This window comes from Mugil cephalus, chromosome 21 (assembly GCF_022458985.1).
Source record: "Mugil cephalus isolate CIBA_MC_2020 chromosome 21, CIBA_Mcephalus_1.1, whole genome shotgun sequence".
Taxonomy (NCBI): Eukaryota; Metazoa; Chordata; class Actinopteri; order Mugiliformes; family Mugilidae; genus Mugil; species Mugil cephalus.
Genome location: NC_061790.1, coordinates 4,606,226 through 4,631,621, shown reverse-complemented (window position 1 = coordinate 4,631,621; position 25,396 = coordinate 4,606,226). Strand labels below are relative to the sequence as shown.

The 25,396-nt window shown below is 41.4% G+C and overlaps 1 protein-coding gene across 8 annotated transcripts in view; it reads left to right on the top strand.

Moving 5' to 3' along the window:
• lama2 (laminin, alpha 2) overlaps window positions 1-25,396 on the top strand; it is a 213,214-nt gene that overhangs the window by 62,859 nt on the left and 124,959 nt on the right. For all 8 annotated transcript variants that reach the window (XM_047573377.1, XM_047573380.1, XM_047573379.1 and 5 more), the window contains exons 6-14: window positions 1,154-1,333; window positions 1,570-1,659; window positions 4,129-4,246; window positions 7,229-7,407; window positions 7,505-7,604; window positions 8,041-8,098; window positions 9,699-9,801; window positions 10,009-10,149; window positions 14,402-14,566. In XM_047573377.1, coding sequence (XP_047429333.1) covers window positions 1,154-1,333; window positions 1,570-1,659; window positions 4,129-4,246; window positions 7,229-7,407; window positions 7,505-7,604; window positions 8,041-8,098; window positions 9,699-9,801; window positions 10,009-10,149; window positions 14,402-14,566 — 1,134 coding nt within the window. The remainder of the gene's footprint in view (window positions 1-1,153; window positions 1,334-1,569; window positions 1,660-4,128; window positions 4,247-7,228; window positions 7,408-7,504; window positions 7,605-8,040; window positions 8,099-9,698; window positions 9,802-10,008; window positions 10,150-14,401; window positions 14,567-25,396) is intronic.

Here is a 25,396-nt window from a genome sequence, read left to right as displayed (position 1 = left end):
AACAGCCGACCTTATTACTATGAGCTTCACGTGGGCACCATCTGTACATCTCCCTATATAACTGCGACAGTCCTTCTACTGAGCTGTTTACATGACCACTGAATATTCAGCTAATAATGTTGATTTCCTTTCTAAATTTTCTGCCGTTATCATAGCAAACACAGCCATTCCATCAAACTTTTTCTGGAAAAACTTGACATTTTCACGTATACAAAAACCAGTCGAAATCCAACGCTCTTACAGTGTTTAAAAGAAGGTCAATCAGTGTAGCCACTGACTGTTTATACTGTAGACTAACCCATCGTGGCGTCACTCACTGGATCCTGAACCTCAAGAATTAAGCCAAAAGTGGGCGGGGCCTGTGGTCGCCATGTTGGAAATGGGGATTTGCTCCCTTTTGGAGCCTCAAGTGGCCACCTGTTGAACTGCACTTTCTTTCCACATGGGTTTCATCGCTCAGACCTGAAAGTTGCCGCTTGATTGCAACCTGTTGGCTACTAGATTGGTAGCCATGTGCAGTAAAACTCAAAGAAGATTTAAAATGAATATCTTTTCATCACATTAAACATGATACTTTTTCGTGGCACATGCTTAAGGAAATTGGTAGCTGTTCGTGTACCACAGGGGGTGTCAAACATAAGGCCTGGGGCCAAAACTGGCCCGCCAGAGGTTCCAATCTGGCCCGTGGGATGAATTTGTGAAAAATTACACTGAAGATAACAGCTGAAAATATTCAATAAAATAAGAAATTGCACTTGCACCTTGCACTTCATAAGAAATTTACAGTTGTTCATTACATGTACGTGTACTTCTCTACAATAAAGTAAAGGGAAACATTAGGAGTTGTCATTATTTACAAGTTAATAAGCTATTGTGTTACTGGTTTGGCCCCCGAGAGATTGAAGTGTGTGAGTTGACACCCTTTGTGCACCATGTAAGACCTAATGTGCCGGCCTTGCTGCCGTATGGTTGTTTTCGTTTTTCCTCCTCCTCCTTCCGACTTGTCTTCACGCCTCACTTTCACTCCTTCACAAACACATCTCGCTCCTTCTCCGTTCTAAGAAACCAGAATCGCCTCCAATGTGCGTCTTAACAGGTTGTCCTACTTCACCTCAGCTGTGACACGCCACGCTGACTGTCACTCCTCCTATAGATCCACACGTCTCTGATCAATGGCCGGCCCAGCGCTGACGACCCCTCCCCGACCCTGCTGAACTTCACCTCCGCCCGCTACATCAGGCTGGTGTTCCAGCGAATCAGGACGCTCAACGCCGACCTCATGACGCTGACCCTGCACGACCCCAGAGACGTCGATCCCATCGTGACGAGACGGGTGAGGTTTCTTTTTTTTTTTTTACGGGGAAAATTAAAGAAATATATCTTTTGTTTTATCAGTGTGCTTCTGCAAATTTTTCTCGATAATGACCCTCCATGAACACTAGATATATTCCGTTAGTCATGACACACTTTAATGAACAATAGAGTCTAATAATGCCTCTTAATCTGCCATGTTGCTCATTACTGCCACCGTAGTCATTATATCTTGTTTTGGCTCTCTCTTCTCTTCAGTACTACTACTCCATTAAGGACATCTCCGTCGGAGGGATGTGTATCTGTTACGGCCACGCCAAAGCCTGCCCACTCAACGCCGATACAAAGGTAACACACTCTGTGTTCTCAGTGCAAAACACCATCCGGGGTAATGGAGCTCTCTTCTTGTAGTTGGAAGAAAACCCTCAGGCATCATCGGCTTTTTTTATCTATCGCCTTATATCAAACTTTCTATGAGTGTGCGTGTTTGTGTGTGTTTGTGTGTGTCCGCGGGGGACACAGGTGACACAGCGAAGCATTGTCTCTTGTGTCACTTCAAACAGAGGCGTGTTTGATACCGGACACCTGATCTCTCTCCCTGTTTCTCGCCAACGCCAGACACACACACACATGCACACACTTGTGTCCGTTACATGTCCTGAGGCCTGAGTGTCAAACTTAGACGTGACACCGGTGTCTGGTCCCTTGGTGATGATGTCAGTGGCAATAAGTGATGTCACCGGTGTGTAAAGAGATCCAAAGAGATCTTTTTTTTTTTTTATATATATAAATGTATTTTATATCCATGTCTAAAGGCCACATTAAATGTGTATTACGTACTACATAAACTGCTTTTTAAAGTATCTACCGGCAATTTTGTTGCCCCGTGTTCCCCAGAGACACTTAGCTCCTTCACTTTGACGCCAGTTCAGCCAGTCAGCGCACTAAAGTCCCGGGCAGAAGTACAGAACGCGGGCAGAAGAGGTGGAGACCCCGCGAGATGATCTGTTGATGATCGTCTACAGAACGTTTGCTCGGATGCACGCTCAGCACAAAAGGCAGCCCCCCGAGCTGGAGCTGCAGCGTCGAGCCGCGGATAAAAGGGGGCAAATTCGCCCGTGCCAACAAATCCAAACCCACGCTATTGTACTGCTCTCCTCTCGCTTAAATCTGGCACCCTCGCCACATCAACCCATTTAGAGAAAGTCCTAAATTGAATTACTGAACCTCAGAGTTGGCAACTACTCCGCTACATTCTGCTTTGACTGTGTTTCGTTTTGAATTTATTTCTCTCCCGGGAGAGTAACTCTGAACCCATTTGCTAGTAACTGACGATCTGAAAAGTGTGCCAGGTTCTTTCATAGCAACTGGCTCTACTTTGAGCGTGTTGTTGTCTCATAGGCTTTCAATAGGCCATGCATGTTCACAATTACCTGCTGTCTGCAGCTCTGTGAATGCTCTGGTGCCACATGGTGGTACACAAGAAAGGCAACTTTCTCAACCGCCAATAAAATGTCGCAATTACTTCTTTATTATTTATGACACTGAATATGCGCTCGTAAAGCAGAGCGTTGTATAAATGCTCATATCGGCATAGAATTGCTGGATATTTTGGACATTTAACAAGGAGCCGGGCTGCTTTTCTGAAGGTATGTCAGGAGTACACCCTGGCATTATTGGCAGCCATTACGACTGTAGTTGCAGTTACACTTGGAAAGGAATGCAGAGTTGACGAATGCTTTCTAATTAGGAGATTACCCACTCCTAAAAACTACTGCTACTTTAATTATGTCACAGAGATGGTTGCAAACGCCAATGACGATGGAAAAATGGAGCGAGAGATGAATGATGCTAATGGACTTTGTTGCAACCCTCTCCTCGGGTCATGAGCATGACTAAATCAGCCACAACATTAAAACCACTGACAGGAGAAGTGAATAACCATCCCGTGACAGTACAACGTTCTGGTGGGACACTTTTGGACCTGGCATTCATTCGTGTAGTTTGTTATTTAGACATGTAGCACCCACCTAGACCAGACCACGCACCCACCACCCCATAGTAATGTCACTCCTGACACAGGCGCACACACAAAAACAGTTTCAGAACAACTCAGAAAAACATGAAAAACAGCCCAAGACGTTGACTTGACCACTAGATCCCAAAGATCTCTGGGACGATCCACAGACGCCCTCCACTCAACCCATAGGACCTAAAGAACCCCAAGGACACCCTAAGAAGATGCATATCCCTTCTCTGATGAGCCATAGCTACTTTTGGGGGGAGAGACCTGCACATTATTAGGCAGGTGGTTTTAATGCCTGATTAGTGCCTGATTGGTGTAAGTTTACATGGCAAGCTGAGAGGAGAACCCATTATTTAACCAATAATAATAATAATAATAAGTGTTGGGATTCCTTATGGAGTTTCTGGAATATTCTCCTTGACCTGCAGTCATCATGTCCTAACCCTAACCCTAACCTCTTAGAGTTTTCTCCAATAAACAAACATGTGGTTGGTAGTGCAATACAAGCTCCTACTTATGTGTGGGATTCACATAAAGTAGGGCCAAACTACGCCCTCGCATTTAATTATTTTATATACCAGGAACTCGACAGACTGAGTAAGAAGAAGTCATATGTGCCAGATTGACTGAGAAAGCTGCCGCAGCTCGTAGACGAAGATCCGTGGACCTAAAGAGCTCACGTCTGTGCAACTGACAAATCTGTGACAAACTAAGAGCAGCACTATTAATGTGTCGTTTTTTGTCCCATGTTTGTGTGTGTGCGGATGCCGTGTTTGTCTGTGCATATGTAGAAGTTCAGCTGCGAATGTGAACACAACACGTGCGGGGAGAGCTGTGATCGTTGTTGCCCGGGTTACCACCAGCAGCCCTGGATGGCAGGAACCTTCCTCACTCGACACGTTTGCGAGAGTAAGAAAAAAAAAACAATCAGTTCATCCACAACCTGTTTAATCTTTACCAGAAACTAATTTTTTCTCAAGTTTTCCTTATTGCAAATGTTCTTTGTTGTAACAAATCTCATTGTGTGCATACAACATAACTGCAACACGTATATAACTTTTCCTTTCTCATCGCCACCCGGTCAGAATGAGTCCCGGATACAGCCATCAAAAGCCACCTTTGCATCCATTAACCTTCATCCACTACGGAGCAGCGTAGAGATGAGGGTTAGAGGCTCCCACCTGTCACCATAAAACTAAGGTTACAACATGTAATCTTCATTTTATTTCCACGCGGGTCACACCTTCTGAAAAGCTCTGTAGTCTTAGTGACCCCGATAACGACTTCTGCCGCCTTGACACTGACACGGCGTGAGCGAGGAGACAAAAAAGAGCACGACTGGAACGGTAGTGAAAGAACCGACCCATGGAATCTGGAGAATGGGTCGAATGAATTAATTGATGGTGAAGTTGTGGATGTGGCAGATAATTCAACCTAAAAAATGAATAAATAATAGTGTGAAAGGTGGAAGAACTCTATCCAGAAGTCATCCCAGACTCCCAGCAGTATTACACGTTATAGGGAAGTAGGAAGTAGTCACAGTTTACTGAGAAGTACTTACAGTACACTGTAAAAACTCAAAAGTTAATGTCCCCCAATGAAAATAAAATGATGTATTATCCTGAAAACATATTCATTCAGTAAAAGCACTCAACTAAAACCAATAATTATTATTTATTGGATTATTTAATTCTTACTACTCATGAATTAATATAACATGATTTTCAACAGTGTTGTATCCAATAGCAACTAATTATTATTTTCCATTTGGATTAATCTTGTAATTATCTTCTCTACCACTAATATCAAGTTATTTGATGGTCTTTAAAAAGCATCTGGTGAAAGGTGTGGTCACAAGCGCTCTAAATTGTCATCATAACTGTAACTTTCAGTAATTGATTCTTTCACTACTTAATAAACTCTTACAGTCCTTTATAACCAGATATAATATTTAAAAAATATATGTAACCTTGAGTATTTTCCCTCAAACACTGCTTATTCGATTAATTGGTGTGCATTTGACCAAGGTTTAGTCCATGTTTCCTCTGATGGGATGGTTCCAGCACTCTGCAGCCCTCTTAGGATAAACAGTCCTAGATGATGGATGGATGGATGGATGTAAGTTATCAGATAAATGTAGTGAAGAAAAAAGCACAACATTTCCCTCTGAGATTACCTCACATTGGTGCTTACTAAAGAAATGCAGTTCTTTAGTAAATGCACTTGGTTACATCCATGCGCTGTGAGGGTTCAGGCCTGAGAACAAGACTTCCATTTATCTCATTCCAGAAAACACAGCTGTGGACACTCTATTTATGTGGATTAACAGTTGGTGGTGAGTCCGTCCAACTCGCTCTGGCGAAGCAACAAAAAAAAATACCATCCATACATCCATTATCTATTAGCGTTTATCCTTAGCGGGTGGCGGGGGTGATGTGCTTTATCCCTGCTGTCATCGGATGAGAGGCGGCGCGCACTTTGGACGGGTCTCCAGTGTAACATGGCGAGACAAACAACCATTTGCGTCGACTTAGAATCATCAATTTACCCCAACATGCAAGAATTTGCACATTAAGTGGGAGAAAACCCACGCAGGCACAGGGCAAACATGCAGACTCCACCCAGAGAGGCCCCAGTTCCTCTGCAGGGTTTGAAGCTAGAACCTTCTTGCCGTTAGGCGACGGTGCAAATCACCTTTCATAATAATAGTAGCACAGACCTCATCATGCGCTGTTTTACACTTTATATAAATTAATCTGCTGCTCAAAGCAACGCTTCTGCACGTGAAACAACACGCTAACTCCAGAAATGAAGCCCAGTGGTTCAGTCTTTTTATGACTTAGGCAGCTGATGCCTCTGATTTTAAAAACTTTTTAAATGATGTTCACTTTCACACTTCATGAGTCTAAAACGTGACCCCTAGAGGTTCCACGGAGGTACTGCAGGGGGGGTTGCATAACCTTTGGTTGATGAGACATTTTTTTATATATATTTATTTAATTTTCCCCACAGATTTAAATGCACATTAGCATGAATCCAACATATTTTAGTAAAGGGATAAATGGCGGCAGAAGACGTTATCCTTTAGTCAAGACCTGTCAATCTAAGCCTCCTGTACACAGTAGGCCCCGCCCCTATTGCTTCTGAGCCAATTGCAGGTTCGCGGCATTTGGCTGAGAGCCTATTCAGTCCCCAGATGAAATCCCAGATGCACGCTGCAATGTTAGCAGAAGAGAAGCTAACAGTGCATGATATATATAGGTATGTTTACGTTTATGGCATTTACACGGCCACACTACTGTTGCACATGTTTAAAATAAAAAAAATAATATGTGAACCTATGTAGTTTATGCTTAATTTAGCTTAATATTGAATGCAAATGATAATAATTATGTATGTATATAAATAGCACTAGGCCAAGTTTAATAGAACACATACAGTAGGTAGGGGGTCCCTACTTCATCTCTCCATCAGTTTGGGGTCCTTGCCCTGAAAAACATTGAAGGCCTCTTGTGTAAATACAAGAAGATCCTCAGAAGTCCTGGTCCAAGTTTCTTCTCAGGAAAAACAACGCTTTTATCTAACTTGTGAGTTTTAGTAAATCTAGCAAATTTCCTTAAAAAAAAAGTTGTGGCGAGTGTGAAGCTGAGTGAATATGAAGACTTTTCCTCATTTTCTTCTGGAACCCTGCAGATAACACAATGCTCACATTCGGCGTGTTAACCTTACGGCATTTTTTTTTAAACTTCTGAGCAGAAGTAAAGGGATTAGAGAAGTGCCCCCCCTTGGCTACATATAACACCATATATGCTACTATTTGGACGGACTCAACAAATCCCATCAAATAAAGGAACCGCGAGCCAACGTGTTGATGTGTGTGTTTGTTTTCAGAGTGTAACTGCCATGGAAAGGCAGAGGAGTGCTACTTTAATCAGACAGTAGCAGACCTGACGCTCAGCCAGGACGTCCACGGTCACTACAAAGGGGGCGGAGTCTGCATCAGCTGCCGTGACAACACAGCCGGCATCAACTGTCAGAGCTGCATTTCTGGATACTACAGACCTACTGAGGTACATGTGCACCTTACAGGGAACTCAGCTGCTTTAAAATAAATAAATAAACAAATAAATAAATAAATAAATGCCTGTCTTGCTTTAATATATTCAGGTGAGCGCTGAGGAAGACGACCCCTGCATCCCCTGCTCATGTGACCCGCTCGGTTCTGTCAGCCGAACATGTGTCGCCGATTCAAGCCAAGCGAATCCCAGTAAGCACGGGTAGTTTCTTTCTCTTTTTTTTTTTTTTTTATTATTTCTTTCTGTTCAGCCTCGATTTATTGAAGCATAAATAAATCAGAACCCCTCAGTAGACACGCACAGACGTTCGGAGCACATTTTTAATTCACTCTAAAGTGGTACTACAGTAATTTCAACATTTCATCGATTCAGTCCGACTTGATTTCCTGTGAGATGTCGGGGGGGTTCGGCGAGTTCGGCTGCTCGCGCGAAAAGCCTCTGTTATTGAAAAGTGCGTTTGACAGACCTAAACTATTTATATAAGAGATAATTTTATACCTCAGTGTATTTTTGTAGAAGTCTGAGCTATTTTAGGTTCAGCAGTTTTCAAAGAGATACAGGTTCTGTGCTTTACTCACAAATGTGTGTGTGTGTGTGTGTGTGTGTGTGTGTGTGTTTGATTGACAGGCCAGCCAGCGGGGTCATGCTGGTGTAAGGAGGGTTTTGGGGGTCCGCGATGTGACAGGTGAGAGACACGCATACGCACACATAGAGCGAGATAGACACGTAGTGACAGGTGAGCAGAACCTTTCAGCTGTTGTCTGTTCCAATTAGTGTTCGGAAAATTTGCCAGAAAGTTTCCATTAAAGTCTCTGATGATACTTATTATCGGACTCGGTGTACAGGACTTCATTGCTTTTATTTTTACATATTTTGACACAACACGCTTAGGTCCGTGCACCGATCAGCCACAACATTATGACCACTGACAGGAGACGTTATTGGTCGTCTTGTGACAATTCAGTGTTCTGCTGGGAAACTTTTGGACCTGGTATTCATCCGTGTGGATGTTACTTAGACATGTAACACCCACCTAGACCAGACTAGACACCCCGACCCCATAACAATGACACTCCTTGATGGCGCCAAAACACACTGTGAAAGCAACCCGTTAGTTTTTCAAGGTTAAAAAACGGTTGCATTCTCCAATGGATGAGTCAGTGAACTCACACTCAACTTTTTTAAGGACAAAACCAGACCCAGAAAAAAAGCCCATGAAGAAAACATCACAGAGGAGAAAAACAATTGTTTGGTGATCTCCGTGGGTTCTAGGTTTTTGTCATTTTCTATAAAGGACACACAACTTGATTCTTGGTTCTCAATTCTGATAATATTGTTATTGTTATTTGTCCAATTACATGTGAGCCATTGAAAATAGGGAGCTGTGCATAAAAATGATGAACATCTAAGAGGCTGCACCCATGCCCATATTCATTATGTTTGAAACAGAACATGGAGGAAAAAAAAGGTTACAGTGAAAGAAAAACAGCCTGTCTTGCATTTATACTGTTGCCATTTATCCATCGACTTCATAGAATATATTTGATTAAATATAAAACTATGTGTGTGTCCAAACATTTATGGATCTTCTTTTTTTTTCTCCATTAATAAAAAACTTTATCATTGCAATCCAACCTTTAACCCTTTGATACTAAACAGACCACTGGTCCGTTAAAGCACACAGTATTTAAATTACTGTAACTCACAGTAGTTTGCGCTATTGACAATATTCAGAGCGTTCCTCAACACCTTCGTGACATCTCAACGGTATAACGTTTTTACCAGCACATTCCTCCAAACAACTCTTCTTTTTTTTAAAGCTTTTTTTGTGTGCGCAGGCAGGTGTTTAGGTCTTAAAGGGTTTAATACCACAAAACTAATTGTTTGTTGCATTCTCTCGTGCCCGTCTAATCTAAAAAAACTACATCTAAAAGAAACTTTTCCTCAAACTTTTTTTTTTTTTTTTTTTTTTAATGATCTACCCTCGGAAGAGGCCAGCAGCACAAGCATTATCTGTAAAATCTCTCCTTAAATGCTATTTAATAGACTTGCTTTAGCTCGCGTTCCCTGTTAATTAGAACGCTGCTCCTTTGTGCGAGGGAGTCGGCTTTTTTTCGCTGCAAAGCAGAGAATCGGCGTCTGACTCCGGTGGCGGTTTTTATCCGGGACAGACGGAGCGGTTGTTAAGAGGAAAATTGACCCGATGAACTCGCGGTTACGGGGCGGCCTTTCTAATAGTCATCAGCATCATTTTTATTATTGTTATTAAATTCATTTGTCCCCAGGTGTGCTGTCGGTTATATGGGCTACCCGTCTTGTCAGCGCTGTAACTGCAGCGTGGAAGGGAGCGCGAACGCTGACCCATGCATAACACCCTGCGTGTGCAAGGTACACACACACACACACACACACACTCGTGTGCGCACAAATAATGATGAGTACTCTGCGCTAACCTTTCTAGCCTTGTCATCATTATTTTCACCACATTAACACTGCAATAACATGCCTGGCGCTCATAACGTCAGTTTGAGGGCAGCCCATAAACTTTGCCGCTTCTTTTCTTCTCCTCTTTCCTTCCCTCTCCCGCTCGTGCAGGAAAACGTGGAGGGGGAGAACTGTGACCGCTGCAAACTCGGTTTCTACAACCTGCAAGGCGACAACAGACGCGGCTGCGAGAAGTGCTCCTGCATGGGCGTGGCCAGTCTGTGCTCTGCCTCCACGTGGACCTATCAGAACGTAGGCGATGTTACAAATGGCATTTTTGTCTGATTTTCGACTGAATGTCTCTAATATTAAAAACGCACGAGTATGAGATCTTTCCTGCGAAGGTGACTTGCATTCGACAGTCTAACTTCCTCTTTTTTTTTTTTTTTTTTTAATCACATTGTAAAATTCATATCGTATCAGATTCCTGTGAAGAATTACCAGAAACCGAGGGTCAGCTACGTGACAGAAATTTCTCTGCACAATGTTCCCGCTTGCCATCATCGTTCTATCATGCCAGCGTTTAAAACTGAGAAAATCCAGAGCAGAATGAATTTTATTCAGCGAATTCTCTTCAGGGGTGAATTAAGAATTAACAAATCTTTTTGTGTGTAATCCAGCTTTGGTGAACTTCAAAAATCTACCATTGATATTACAAGGCCTTGACAACATTGATGTTTTTTGGAACTTGAACGCTGCACAACCCAAAACAGAAGCCTTTTTATTTGATGGCACAAAGGGGATCAGAAAGGTTTGTAGGCATGAGAGAGATATGAACACATGTGTCTCAAGCTACTACCTGATTGTACTCTGTATGGGCAGCATTTGTGGAACAGTTAAGTATTGTTTACACAGCTGCTGTATAAAAGCAATGGATCCAGTCATACACACAGTGTCCATACCACAGACTGTACATAAATATGGACAACGCATCCCCACTTCCTTGCATTGGCCAAACTGATGCTATTTTCCCGAGGATGCAGTCGGCGCCATTGGAGCTAGCGTCTGATCAGTACGGTCCAAGAGTGGATCCGTGTGGAGCCGTGGTATCGATGGCATTTTCGTTTAATTAATACTACGCTCTGCTTTTTCTCCACCAGTTATAAAGAACTGTTAGATTATGCACTGTTATTATTCAGTTAGTCAAGTAGTTTTCCAACCCTAAGAGAGCGCTTCACAGAGCGGTTGGCATGGCAACTTGTAGTCTTTGATATCACGTCTTATTTCTGTAGCGTACAATAGCTAGCTAAAATGAAACCTTTGAACAATTGACACTTGAACCTAAAATGAGCCATCCTTGGAAAAAAATGTATTTGATGTGTATTTTAGTGTTTTAGTTTGACGTAAGTCCCGTCCACTAACATGGAGGGGGTGGAGCTTATGACGTATACTGCAGCCTGTCACCAGGGGGAGCTCTACTCGCTTTGGTTTCACATTTTAGCGGTGGAGCTGTTCCGCTTCCATCTTTATTCAGTCTGTGGTCCTTACTCACGGTAATTTCACTGCTCTGCTGTTTATTGAGGCCATACGATGTGAATACACATCTGAACACAAGGCTGATTAAACTGATTTATTTTCATAACGACACAACTACGCACAACTACTCACATTCAGTAGTTTCATTTGTTGAAATATTTTTGCTTAAATTCAATTATTAGTTTAGTTTATTAGTTTAGTATAACAGCTCCAAGGACAGAATATTTACTGATGACATCCTTTTTAGATGATGATGATGATTCTAATTAGCTCTTTTTAATATTATACTGTTCTCTGTATTTATAGAGAAAGTGTAGTGCGTATTCATCAATCAGCCATAACATTATGACCACCTTCCTAATATTGTGTAGGTCTCTATTTGCGCCTCCAAAGATGTGACTCATCAGAGATTGAACATGGGTCTTCTGAAGGTGTCCTGTGGTGTCTGGAAACAGGATGTAATCAGAGGTGGCTGTTGGGTAATGATATTAATTGACTGTTAAAATGACTGAAACCATCCTTAGAAAAAAAAGAGTCAAACCTTGACATGTATTTTAGTGTTTTAGTCCCATTGACTAACATGGAGGAGGTGGAGCTTATGAACCATACTGAAGTCAGCCACCAGGAGGTGCTTTGGCTTCTTTTTTGATCAGCTCAGGATGCATGCTAATACCAGGTGTTAGAACGCACAGCATTACAGCTTATATTCAGTTAGCCTACAAGCTAGTTAGCTAGCTAGCTAGCTAAGAGACACTGAGCTCCTTCATTTGAGAAACATTCTGTCGGTGGATGATTCTGCCACTTTCTGAATCCTGTGAACACATGAGCATCGTATGAAAACCACCAACTCTAGTTTAATAAAGATCTTTCAGGAACATCTCACACAATGCAAATGTGGCCCACAGCTATTAGATCAGCAAACAAAAAAAACCATCTGGAAGTTCAGCGGCACGATAATAAGTGCGAAGAAACACAAAGAGAAGATCTTTACCGAGTGCAGAGCTCAGAGGGGACGGAGTACAGTGGAAGTACGAGGCAAGGAGAGGAGTGAAAATGAGAAGGAAAGAGTTGAGAGGCGAGGAAGAGGAGAGGACAAGACTAGAAAGGAGAAAGATGAGACAAGAGGCAAGAGGGAGGAGAGAGGTGAAGCAAGAGGAAAACAGTTTTTGACTGACGGCGGGGTGGGAGAGGAGGGGAGAGCAGAGGCTGACAGGATGACAGCTCTGATTTAGACACCGATAGTGTGTGTGTGTGTGTGTGTGTGTGTGTGTGTGTGTGTGTGTGTGTGTGTGTGTGTGTGTGTGTGTGTGTGTGTGTCTAAGAGTGTGTTCAAAAGGGGAAGCCAAGGTTAGGTTAATTGCAACGACAGATGTGTGTCTGGCTGTGTCGGTTTCACACACACACACACACACACACACACACACACACACACACACACACACACACACAATCCTTCAGGAGTTAAGAAAAGAAAAAAAAAAGTCTTTCAAGGTGTCAGTTTAGAGTTTTCCTGGCTGACATGTGACACATGTACAAAACCAGTAAGAGATATTTTGACTTTTACATTTTTTTGTTGAAACAACCTCTCATTTGAATCAGGCGTGACCTTCAAACTTGCAGAGTTTTAAATATTAACTTACAACTATTAAACATTATTGACACGGCAAAGATCAGCCACAACATTATGACCACTGGCAGGAGAAGAAGTGAATGACATCGATCAACTTGTGACAGTTCAGTCTTCTGCTGGGAGACTTTTTGGACCTGGCATTTATTCATGTGTTTGCTACTTAGACATGTAGCAGCCACCTAGACCAGAACCAGGTCCCCCCACCCCATAGCAGTGACAAAAAGGGTTTAGGAACAACTAAAAAAAAAACAAAAACAAAAAAAACATGAAGGGCAGCACAAGGTGTTGACCTGGCCTTCAAATTCACCAGATCTCAAACTGATCAAGTATCTGTGGTATGATCCACAGAGGCCCCTCCCCTCAACTCATAGGACCCGAAGCCCCCCACCAACAACTCCACAGGACCCCCTCAGGAGACCTGTGTCCATTATTCTCTGATGAGCCACAACTGTTTTGGAGGCACAGGGGAGACTTACACAATATTAGGATCTTAAATTCGCTCTGCTTTTAATTTGAAAATCTCATTGCAATAAAACATTTTAAGTTACTGATCCATCGTTCAGTTTGTGAATTTAAAATACAAAGTGTTACTCATTTATAGGTTTATTAAGCTCCAGACAACGTAGGCGGACCACGATGTTGCCCGTGTCTGGACCAACAAGTTGCACTCGAACGCACCGCAAAGACACATGCGAAGCCACGGAAATAATAACTAAAGGAAAGTTGGGCTGTGGATCGGAACGAGCTCAGGCAGCAGTCGAGCACGTCTATTAGTACAGTGACTATTTTGTTGTTTACAGCAGCAGAGAGCAGCGAGTCAGAACCACAGGCGGGGCGCTGTGTCTGCAGCTTGTCAGAGCATAAAGTCTGTCTACAGTGAACATGACTGGTGACTTGCTTTCATATGTTTGCTGTCAGATGCTGCTGATCTGCTGACAGTCAGAGATGTGTTGTTGCTTTTTTTTTTTTTTTTTTTTTTTGTATGCAAGAAGGTCAGTGCTGTTCTGAATGCGCTCATAAAATGTTCACCGAGAATCTTTAATGTCGTCCCTGTAAAGTATTTTCTCGACTTCTAAATTTCGTGGTTTTTTACATCTCTACATGTCTCACGCCGATAGAGCCGTACTTTGATTGCAGGAGAACAGAGGAAAGGGGTTGAATCCTGCTGAAGTCCTTTCACAGAATGGCTCCAGATAACGCCATTTTTTTTTTTTTTTTGGCGGGTGTTGAATATTTAGGATGTGTCAAACGGCGAATACACACGAATCCTCTTTGTGTACTTTGAAATGGAATAAGCCTGTCAATGCTGATTTCAGCTATCTGCCTTCTTGTGTTGATATAACTGTGCGGAAATTCATTTTTGCAGCGGAGAGTAAAATGTCTTCTTCTTTCTTTTAGGAGACCAGTCTGACAGGCTGGCACCTGGTTGGAGAGAGTGGAGGGAGAGTGTGGTCCGTCCACAGGGAGACGCCGCCGTATCTGAGCGTGCGACACCTGGACGTGGTGAATGACCTGGGCTCAGCCTATTACTGGAACGCACCTGGACTATACCTGGGAAACAAGGTTAGCTGCAAGCGCACACGTCTACATGACTTCATGAGGACCTGTCTGATATTATGTAGGTTAGTGGGGTCGTATGGGTTGAGGGGATAAGGCCTCTGTGGATCATCTCACAGATACTTGATCAGTTTGGGATCTAGTAAATTTGGAGGTCAACACCTTGTGCTGTTCTTCATGTTTTTGGCTGCTGCTGCCATCATGGAGTGTCAGCGCTATGGGGTGGGGGTGTCTGGTCTGGTCTAGGTGGGTGCTACATGTCTAAGTAACAGCTACACGAATGTTATGGCAGATCGGTGTATTTCTGTGTTTTCCTCTCAGTCTCGTCATACTATGTGTTTCATTTGTTATTTGCTAATGTTAGCATGGGTTTAAGGAGTGTCAATCACCTGGAGCGACCGAGTTACTCTCATTCCATTGGTAGACGAGTTCAATTGACTGCGCGAACGTGACTTTTACATTTTGACAAACTGTATTAACACATTGGACCTAAAACCACAAAAAACATAAAATCTGAGTAGGAAAAGGTTACATTTTTCTCCGTGAAAACCACAAACATGTTTAATGAACCACTTCTACAACTTAGAATGTAAATCTAAAGTGTAAATTTCAAAAGCTTGTGTGCAAATTTAGCAAACAACAAAACTATTTATAACTATTTCCATTAAAATGCAGGAAATGCATCACATGCTTTTGCACAGCTACTTACAACCATTTACAAAGCTATCTCTAGCAACCACTGACGCATCATTTCCTGATTGGTTGATGGGATGCATTTTTCCACCAATAGGAAAGGAGGTGTCGTTTTGTTGTTTGTTTTTGCAGCATTTGAAGCTGGCTAGTGATCTCCACTTGCTCGCGTTTTGCTTTATTTCCCGTGGACCAGACGCTCACCAACATGACGACAATATTCAGGAAAAAGTGTGTAAATTATTTATAATAAGTACAGTTTTACGTGACCTATCAACACAATATAAAAACTAGTCTACAGTTTGAAGTTGGCACTTTATACAAAAGTTGATGCTGCGTCTCGCTGCTACGTCGTCTTAAATTGGTCATGTGATTGTTCCACAATTAAAAAAACTATTTGTAGGAATAAACTTCCTCAGTTAGATAAGGAAGCAGTAGGGAAGCTGTAATAACTGTTAACCGACTGTTTGCATTTCTACCCGTGTCATCACAGCCATTATTGTAATGATAGCAGTGACCGACAAACACGCATCATTTGAATAGGCGTGAATGCGTAAACAGATCCAGCGCATGATCTAAAAATACATCCCCCGGGTAGAAGTCTGTGGAGAAAGCATCCTGCTGGGACGTCCACCTCCTCCCCTACCGCTGCTCCTCTGGATCAGCTCCTTTCAACGCCCACCGTTTGAAAGTGCGCCGCGGTTTTTCTGCGGCCGCGATTAGACTTTATCACTCCAGCTGGCAAATAGCTGCAGTCCATGTTTCTGAAGTCGAGTTGTTGCCCCACTACAACAACAGACTGACTGTGATGTTTGTCTGTGTGTCATGGCTTAGAGGAATATACCACTGAATTTCATTACTTTGCACCCTGCAGGCCTGGCTTGTCATCTCACTTCTTTGTCTGAACCTCCCTCCCTCCCTCCCTCCCTCCCCCCAACCATCCCTCCATCCCTGCTCCTTTTCATTGGTCCGCTCCTCCAGCTCTCACTCCGTCTCTCCAGGACTCCCATTTTTCACCTCCCTGTTCCTAAATCATCTCCCTCTTCTCCCCCCGAGCTCTCTTCGCTCTCCCGTTCTCTATCTCTCTCGCTTGCTTTGTGTCTCTCGGGGTAAACAGTGTTTCGCCTGTTGAACTCGATAATCAACTGTTTTTCTCTTAGCGCGCACACACACACACACTCACACACACACACTTACCAAACACATATTCACACACAGCAACGCTCACACAGACTCCCAGGTCTATATAAGTCAGATAATGATGTGTTTTGGAGGCATTAGGGACAGCGGAGCAGAACCGAATGCCTCCAAACATGGGAAACAAACAAATTACCACTGTGTGTGTGTGTGTGTGTGTGTGTGTGTGTGTGTATGCATGCATGTGTGTGATTGCTAGAAGCAGTATGCAAGTGCTCTATGAAAAAGTGATTCTTTGCTTCAATCTCTGATCGTGTTACTGAGATAGATGCTATGTGACTTGACTGCGCGACTCGATCACACACACACACACACACACACACACACACACACACACACACACACACACACACTGCAGCCTGTCATGTTAGCTTGCATGATTTGAAGTGATCTGTGTAATAACAAGCCAGCAGTGGACTCATAAGAGCATATCATTAATGCGGCGGATGCTCATTGGCCCGTTAGCTCGCTTCGCGGATGCTCATTGGTCCAGAAGTGTGTTCCACCGATGCTCATTGGGGCTGCTCATTCACAAGGATGGCCTTTATAATGATTAAAGGGTGCTCCGCAGAAGAGCGTTCATGCAGCTTTTCTGTATTGTCTTGGCAGTAAAGAGCAAATAAGTGGGATTGAAAAGTGAAGAGGCAAATATAACCCCATGATTTGACAACGCATGAGGTGGTTTTGTTATTTTAAAAACAGTTTTTAAACTTATTTAAAACTTGTCTAAAGTCAGTCTTTCAATATTCAGTATCAGCCGATCCAAGTCTTAATCCGTTCTTGAATGAACAAAAATGTCCTCTCCTGCAGATTCATAAAAGCTTTTGTTATCTTACTAACAGGTGGACCTTGCGACTGGAATAGCGCTATAGCTCAAAAACATTCATTTTATCTTCTTTAAACTTTCAATAATGGTGTTTGATTCTTTTGGTAGGACAAAGGGGATTGTGTTTAAATATCTGACATGTTTCGACTGTCATCTGCGGACTTCTTCAGAGACGTCATCTGGTATGAGTGGATTTGAAAGTCAGTAGATTAGCCGTCAGTTACCAACTAGCAACCAACAAGAAGACACCAGCAGTATTGAGGGTAACAAGTTACAAAGTAATGATATTACTTTTTTGGATAACGAAGTAAACGCATTACACTAAAAATATCAGTAAATACACTACTTTTCAAGACTATAGGAACATACTTTCCTGCGTTACCCAAGCCGTGTTTGCCTGTGTGTAGAGTTCTGATCTGTTTAAGTGGTGCAGGCATGTGTGCGTGCTACTTGCCTCAGCACGTTGCCATAGAGATCGTTTTGAGTCGAGTGACGTTGCTGGACACGAGACTGGGGGTCTACTTTCAGTTTATAGCTGGAAAGGACAAAAATATTCGAGTGAAATGCACTCTATGGACAGGCGACAATTTTCTGCTGCGAGGTCAACGAGCACCTGCATAAGCACCAGCTTTCAGCATTTGTCTGCCCAGCGTGGCAAATACAAAACCTGTGACGAAAGATCCTGCTCGCTGGTCGTCTGAAGGAGTCGATGAGCAGCCGACCCCGCCTAAACAGGCAAAGCTTTTTTTCAAGTGTTGGAGCGCAGAAGTAGGTAACAGTCATAAAATGACATAAACAGGCTGGTTGCTGGGTGATGATGTTTGTCCATGTATCTGCTCGGTAAATTAAGAAATGGGAAAGAATAATAAAGTTATAAGTAGTGAAGTGACTTTTCAAATGCAGTAACTAGTAAAGTGAACTCATTAAAATTTACAGAAGTAACTAGTAATAAGTAACTAATTACTTTTTTTGAGTAACTAACACTGGACACCAGCTAACTAGCCTAGCCAACAGCAGTAGGCTTGGATCCACCCCTATACTGATTGGGACATCCATAATTTCTACTTTTGTACCCCACAATCCACTTAGTAACATATATTCATATATATATATATATATATAATATTCATATAGTTGAGCATATAGTTGATATAACCTCCTTCGACCTGGCGTCCTCATATGGGGACATTGTGTTTTAGGTTTGTTGCAGCTTTTCTACTTCATTTAGACCTGTTGTTCTCATATGGGGACACTTTTGTCTGCCATGTGCCGGAAGTGAAGGGTCAGTACACGTGTTTATTTATGCTTATTAATTTGTCTAGTTAAAATACGACATGAAAATTCAACAAATTCACAAGCTCACACATTGAGAACATTGGCATTTCATCGTTTCCAAATCTGCTTTTGCATTAAAATAGTTAACAGTTAATATTTTTATATTCTGATATACACTGGGGACTTAAATTGTAATATATAGTGAAATAACCCCTGTGTCCACGTATTTTTATTTTTTAAAAAAAAAAAGAGGTTATGCTTATTTTTTTTATATATATACTTTTTAGGTCGTACTAATCCAAAAATAGAAAAGAAAGAAATGAAGATCCATTCCAAATAAAAGCTTGGGTCTCAGGAAGTTAAGCTGATGGCACCTGCTAATATAATTTTTTGTCTCCCCCTTTTGACAGATAGAGTGATCACACAAACTCAGATCAATTGTAATTTGTGTCTGTTCCTGCTGTCAATCATTTTCTCTTTGGATTGTGATCTTTGCTCATGGGCCTTTTTAATCTGGTGAATCAGAAACTTCAAGGATTCTTGTGTTTTATTCCAGTCCTCCTGACCCCCTGACAGAGACTTCATAGAACCTGGGTTACATCAGTAACCCCTGCTTCTCTGCCATAGTTTCTGTTGTTTCTGCCCTCTTCAACACTTGTATAAAATGAAACACTACCGGTGCAATGGCGTGGGAAGATTTAAAACATCTTTTTAAAATTGTATGAACTCAACGTTTTTCTTTATATGTGAAACTATTTAGCGTTAATTAATTAATTGTTGCTCAGAAAGTGACAAGGTCTCACAGGTATCAAAAAAAAAATATGTGAGCAGAGACTAAATATGATAATAGGGCCACAGAATTTTTCAGCGGCCTCTTTTTAGCCTTCAGAAGCTGTCAACTTCTAACCTCCTTGTATCCATCTTGAACCTGGATTAACTAACAGATTCGCAGGAGAGGGGTGAAAGCTTCAGAAACAAGAAATGCTCATCATGTGGAGAGAAAGAATGACAAGGGTGGAAGAAACAGAAAAAAAAATATAGAGAGTAGCAGGGAGATAAAGGGATGATGGATGAACGTGGAGAGAGGAGAAACATTCTCTGCTGACACCTGATGGAAAAAAAATCAACTCGTGTGTAGAAACTTGTGTACTAACACTCGACATTTTCTCTTATCTCCTTCTCTAACTTCACCTCTGTCTACCTCTGCTTTCTATAACCAGTCCTCATACTTCTTGCCTTCCTTGTGTACTATAGAAGAAGGATAGAAGAAAATGCTATAGGTGCACACTGGAGGTAGAAAAGGGGTAAATTGTTTAGAAAAATGCTGGTATTTCTTCTTGGTTATAGAGGCTGACACCACAGAGTTGTGATGAATGAAAACTGTCTCTAAAGTGTTTCTGTAGAATAATTTCCTGGATTTATTATTTTTTACCCTACAAGAGAAACATCAGCCTTTCTGAAGCTGCTGAGCTGTTCCTTATGAGAGACACAACTGTGTGTAGAGGAGTTTGTGTATAATGTCACTACTAATCTGGTCCTGATTGCTTGAGATGGATTCCTGTCCTATTTCCTCTCTTTCTTCTCTATACCGCTTTCTCCTTTTTTTTCCTACTTAAAAAGCTGATAAAAGTGACTTTCAGTCGCTCACAGCGGATTTGCTGCAGTTTCTGTCAAATATTGTGATGTCACAGGGATTTTTAATTTTTTTTTTTTTTAGTTCTGGAAAGTGTGTATGAAACTGTTAATCCTGTGGCTTTGTAAAAAGAAGAGAAAATCATTACACCTGGATATCGGTACCACAGCCTAAACAATCCTTGCGGTTCCCATGTGGATGCAAATGTAATTAAAGTCAAACAAAATATATTACTGCCAGATTACAGTTTGTTACAGCGTGTTGCTGAAATTAAAATCATATGTCCTCTTCACGTCATTGCTTTTTTAGAGCAAGGTTCTACTGTTTGTTTTCCTTGCAGTTAACAATTAAATTGTGATGATTAAACCAATTAATTAATTGATTAATCATAGATTATTTATGTTATAAATGATTTTATTTCCTTATGACTAAATGTTGAACATAGCAGTTGCCATTAAACTGTTAAACTTCTTCCATCATTTTCTGATAATAAAATACTTTAACATAAATACTATGAATGAGGAAACCATTTCCAAAACAGTTCATCAGAAAAGAAGACCTAATTAGGAAGCTATTCTCCCATTTATCAGCATACATAGTGTTGAGTACGATTTAACCATAGACTGTATAAAGATGGACTAGAAAACAGCTCCTCTAAAGTGAAGCCAAAGCAAGTGGAGCTCCCCCTGCTGGCTGGCTGCAGTATAGATCATAAGCTCCACCCCCTCCATGTTAGTGGATGGGCTGAACTAATTTTCTTCCTAAAGTTTCATTTTAGTTACTGATTTCACACTAAAGAAACAGGATGTGACATCATAATTACTACAAGTAGATGTAGATCTACATAAATAAGTAGAATGTGTAAATCTACCGTTTCCTTGTAACTGGTGGAAGTAGGGAAGAGCATAGAATAAATTAAACGGAAATCCCAGTGAGTCTGGGTGTGGGTGTGACTCCACTCTCAGGCTGCACTGCGCAGACTCTGAATCCAAAGTTGCAACATGGCGTGGCCTGTATCCTCGCGAAAATAGCATCACCTTTTTTCCAATGAGAGGAAGTGGGGACGCATTGTTCATATTTATATACAGTCTATGGATTTAACTTTTACACACTCATATAATATCAATCCACTATCCTCACTCTCTCCTGATGGCATGGACTGATAAAGAATCAGAGTTTTAAATGTGAACAATTAGCATGACATTCATACTTGACGTTGTTGCTACAATAGCTACAGTGGCATACACAAGTGTGACTAAGCCTCGGAGTTATATCCTGCACTGAAAGTATTGTTACTTCAAGTCGGATGCACAGTGAGCTGCTGGAGTTGACTTTCAAGAGTCAGCGAGCCGTGGGAGTGCAGAACAATAATTGATTGGCTCTGAGAGACTGGAATCAAATGAGTTAGCTGCTCTTAGTCATCTTCCCGGATGAGATGTGCATACTGAGTTACAGTGCGTCTAACCTTCTCTCCTCTGCCACCCGCGGTAGTAATTATCATGTCATAGTCCTGTGCACAACCACTTCAGAATTCAGCAATGTTGCTTCCTTATTCCGTCTCAAGTGGCACAGATAAATAAGTGTCAGTGTAGCTCTCAGCAGGATTGGGGTTATCTTTATATAAAGATAGACAAACCCTTCTGTGTTATCACCCATAGGATTCCTGTAGAGTGTCCAGTGCCACCTTGGCAGCGTCTGACTTAAGAAAAAAGCTGGTGAATTTAAGTGTAAAGTGGTCCAACAGACCAAATCATTTTTATGTTTTTGTACCAGGCTGCAGTTGGGCATTTTAACCTGGAGGTCCGTGGAGACTGACTGAACCAGCCTCAATTGGTCTCAAATTGCATCTGCAGTTCCTAGGATTTCTGTATTGCCGTTATTTCTCAACCTCTGAAATTGTTGCTTGGCACATACCAATGTACATACACTCACTTCCCACTTTATTAGGTACACCTGTTCAATTGCTTGTTAACACAAATAGCTAATCAGCCAATCACATTGCTGTAATTCAATGCATTTATTCATGTAGAGGTGATCAAGAAAACTTGCTGAAGTTCAAACTGAGCATCAGAATGGGGAAGAAAGGGGATTTAAGTGACTTTGAACGTGGTACGGTTGTTGGCCTGAGTGTTTCAGAAGCTGCTGATCTGGGACTTTCACTCAGAACCATCTCTAGGGTTTACAGAGAATGGCCCAAAAAGAGAAAATATCCAGTGAGCGGCAGTTGCGTGGACGAATATGCCTTGTTGATGTGAGAAGTCAGAGGAGAATGGGCAGACTGGTTGGAGATGATAGAAAGACAATAGTTACTCAAATAACCACTGGTTACAACCAAGGGATACAGAATACCATCTCTGAACGCACAACACGTCCAACCTTGAAGAAGATGGGCTACAGCAGCAGAAGACCACACCAGGTGCCACTCCTGTCAACTAAGAACAGGAAACTGAGACTACAGACAAAATTGGACAATAGAAGATTGGACAAACGTTGCCTGGTCTGATGAGTCTCGATTTGAGCTGCGACATTCGGATGTCAGAGTCAGAATTTAAACAACATGAAAGCATGGATCCATCCTGCCTTGTATCAACAGTTCAGGCTGGTAGTGGTGGTGTAATAGTGTGGGGGATATTTTCTCTTTAGTACAAACTGAGCATGGTTAAAATGCCACAGCCTACCTGAGTATTGTTGCTGACCATGTCCATCCCTTTATGACCACAGTGTACCATCTTCTGACGGCTACTTCCGGCAGGATAATGCACCATGTCACAAAACTCATATCATCTCAGACTGGTTTCTGGAACATGACACTGAGTTCACTGTACTCCAATGGCCTCCACAGTCACCAGATCTCAGTCCAGTAGACCATCACCTTTGGGATGTGGTGGAACGGGAGATTCTCACCATAGATGTGCAGCCAACAAATCAGCAGCAACTTTGTGATTTTGTCATGTCAATATGAACCAAAATCTCTGAGAAATGTTTCCAACACCTTGTTGAAAGTATGCCATGAACAATTAAGGCAGTTCTGAAGGCAAAAGGGGGTCCAACCTTTTACTAGCAAGGTGTGCCTAATAAAGTGGCCGGTGAGTGTACATATAAACTAAAACATCTATTGATCTGAGGGTAAGAATTAGCTCTCCAAACCCCATGAGGCCAAACCTCATGTTGAGAGCTTCACACAACCAGCCAACTGCCAATCTACCTCATTCGTATTCGTCGTCAGGGTTCAAATTAGACTGATGCCCAACTAACGCACACTACAAACTACAAAGGAGGGTTGTGGCACCATAGAGTCTCAAAGAAGTACCCCCACCTCTACATCCTGCAATCAGAATCCCTACAGCTGCCAAAATGTTTTCACAGTCCTGAGAAACTGAAAGTCAATACAGAACCAACAGCAAGAACACCGTGGGAAGCTTCAGGGCGTACTTTGTCTCAGACGAGTGTGTTGCCCCGACGCGCACATGCGCTGTGATTGATCTGAAATGGATCATTATTGGGAAAATATTACCCAAAGCTGTAACTAGAAACTAAAAGAAGAGTGGTAATCACACACAGAGCGGTTGCACCAGACTAATTGAATATTCCATTGGAAGAAAACACACACCCATGGACATATTATCTGTCTACACCCTTCTCGATGCACAATTTTGCTTCTAGGATACTGCACGGATCTTCCACACACCAACACAATTAATAAACTATCTGCACAGAAGCTTTGTTCAATGTTTCATTTTTTTTATTTATTTTTATTTTCACAACATATACTGTACAACACATAGCATGCACTCACAGATGCACACAGAGAGGTCACTGATTGTATCCCATTTTCTGTTGGTCCATCTGGAGCCAATACAACCCTAGTGCATGGGACAACAATAGTCTGTGTGTGTCTGTGTAGAGAATGAAAACTTGTGATACCAATTGCAAACAACCACAGGCATCAGAAAGACGACCCAGGTATGTGTGTGCGTGTGTCCATATTTTTTTCCATGTTCTTTTTCTTCTGTGTGTTGATGTCTGCCTGCTTGTGTATGTCATTTAGGGGAGTTTGTTTTCTGAAGCTTTTGTGACAATCTGGTTTTCATTTCCTGGAGGATGATTTCCTTTGTCCCTCTCGCTCGCTTTCATTCTTTCTTTCTCTGTCTCTTCCAAATCTCCCGAAGAGAGCATCGGTTGCCACTGTCTTCTTTTGTCCTCTAAAAAATTGACTGCAAACAGACGTACAATGTGCGTGCATGTTCCGAGGAAGCTAGCATGTGGTGTGAACAAAAGAGAGTAACATGCTAATTGCATGTCATTACTCCCAACGCACAGTAATTGCTTTAATTGAAGTAACTGTACTTCTGCTAAGTGGTGATGTTTCTTACCTACACCATCCTCATAGTTATGTTTCTCCTCAGTGTTTGACATGAAATTTTACATAATCTTAATTGTTGAATTTTCTACAGTATCGGAGTGATGTGAATTTGCCCATTAACAACAACGTTCTAAAAAAACACATGAAGCAATTTTGATGTAAGGTAACAACTACAGTAGCTATAAAACTGACATTCTTGCCCATCAGACTACACCTAGTTATCCCTTACATGACTAATAATTAATAAAAAAAAAAAAAAAAAAAATTGGTGAATTTTGATCAATAATAATGTGATATTTTGAACAAACAGGCAAGTTTGATTTTTATGATTTTGCATGTAAAAATATGGAGTCATAGGACTGTCTCAAATAAAGAAAAATTTTTTCTAAAAGAATAAAAAATGAAACGTGGAATAATGAATATAAATGGTGAAATAAATAATAAAATAAATTATAATAATAAATGTTTGTATTTATATATAATTAAAAGAAATATTATTTAATGCCTTATAATAACTCACTTTTGTATTTTAATATTTTTTATATATGTCTGAATTTGCTTTTTTAGAGACATATAAATTGATCATTTACTTATTCCTATTTATATTACCATTTATTTTTTTTACTCCTTTTTTTGCAGTCATTCTTTAATCCGAATTCCTTTAATAACAATTTGGTGAATTTTGCTAAATAATATTCTCCAACATTAAAAATGCGATATTTTGAAAAAACACTGCAGTTGCGAAAGTCTTGTGAAACTTTCTTTAATGACTTGATTTTTATTATTTTGCATGTAAGTGTATGGAGTCATGGAGAGTGTCTCAAAAGAGCAAACAACAAACAAACAAACAAA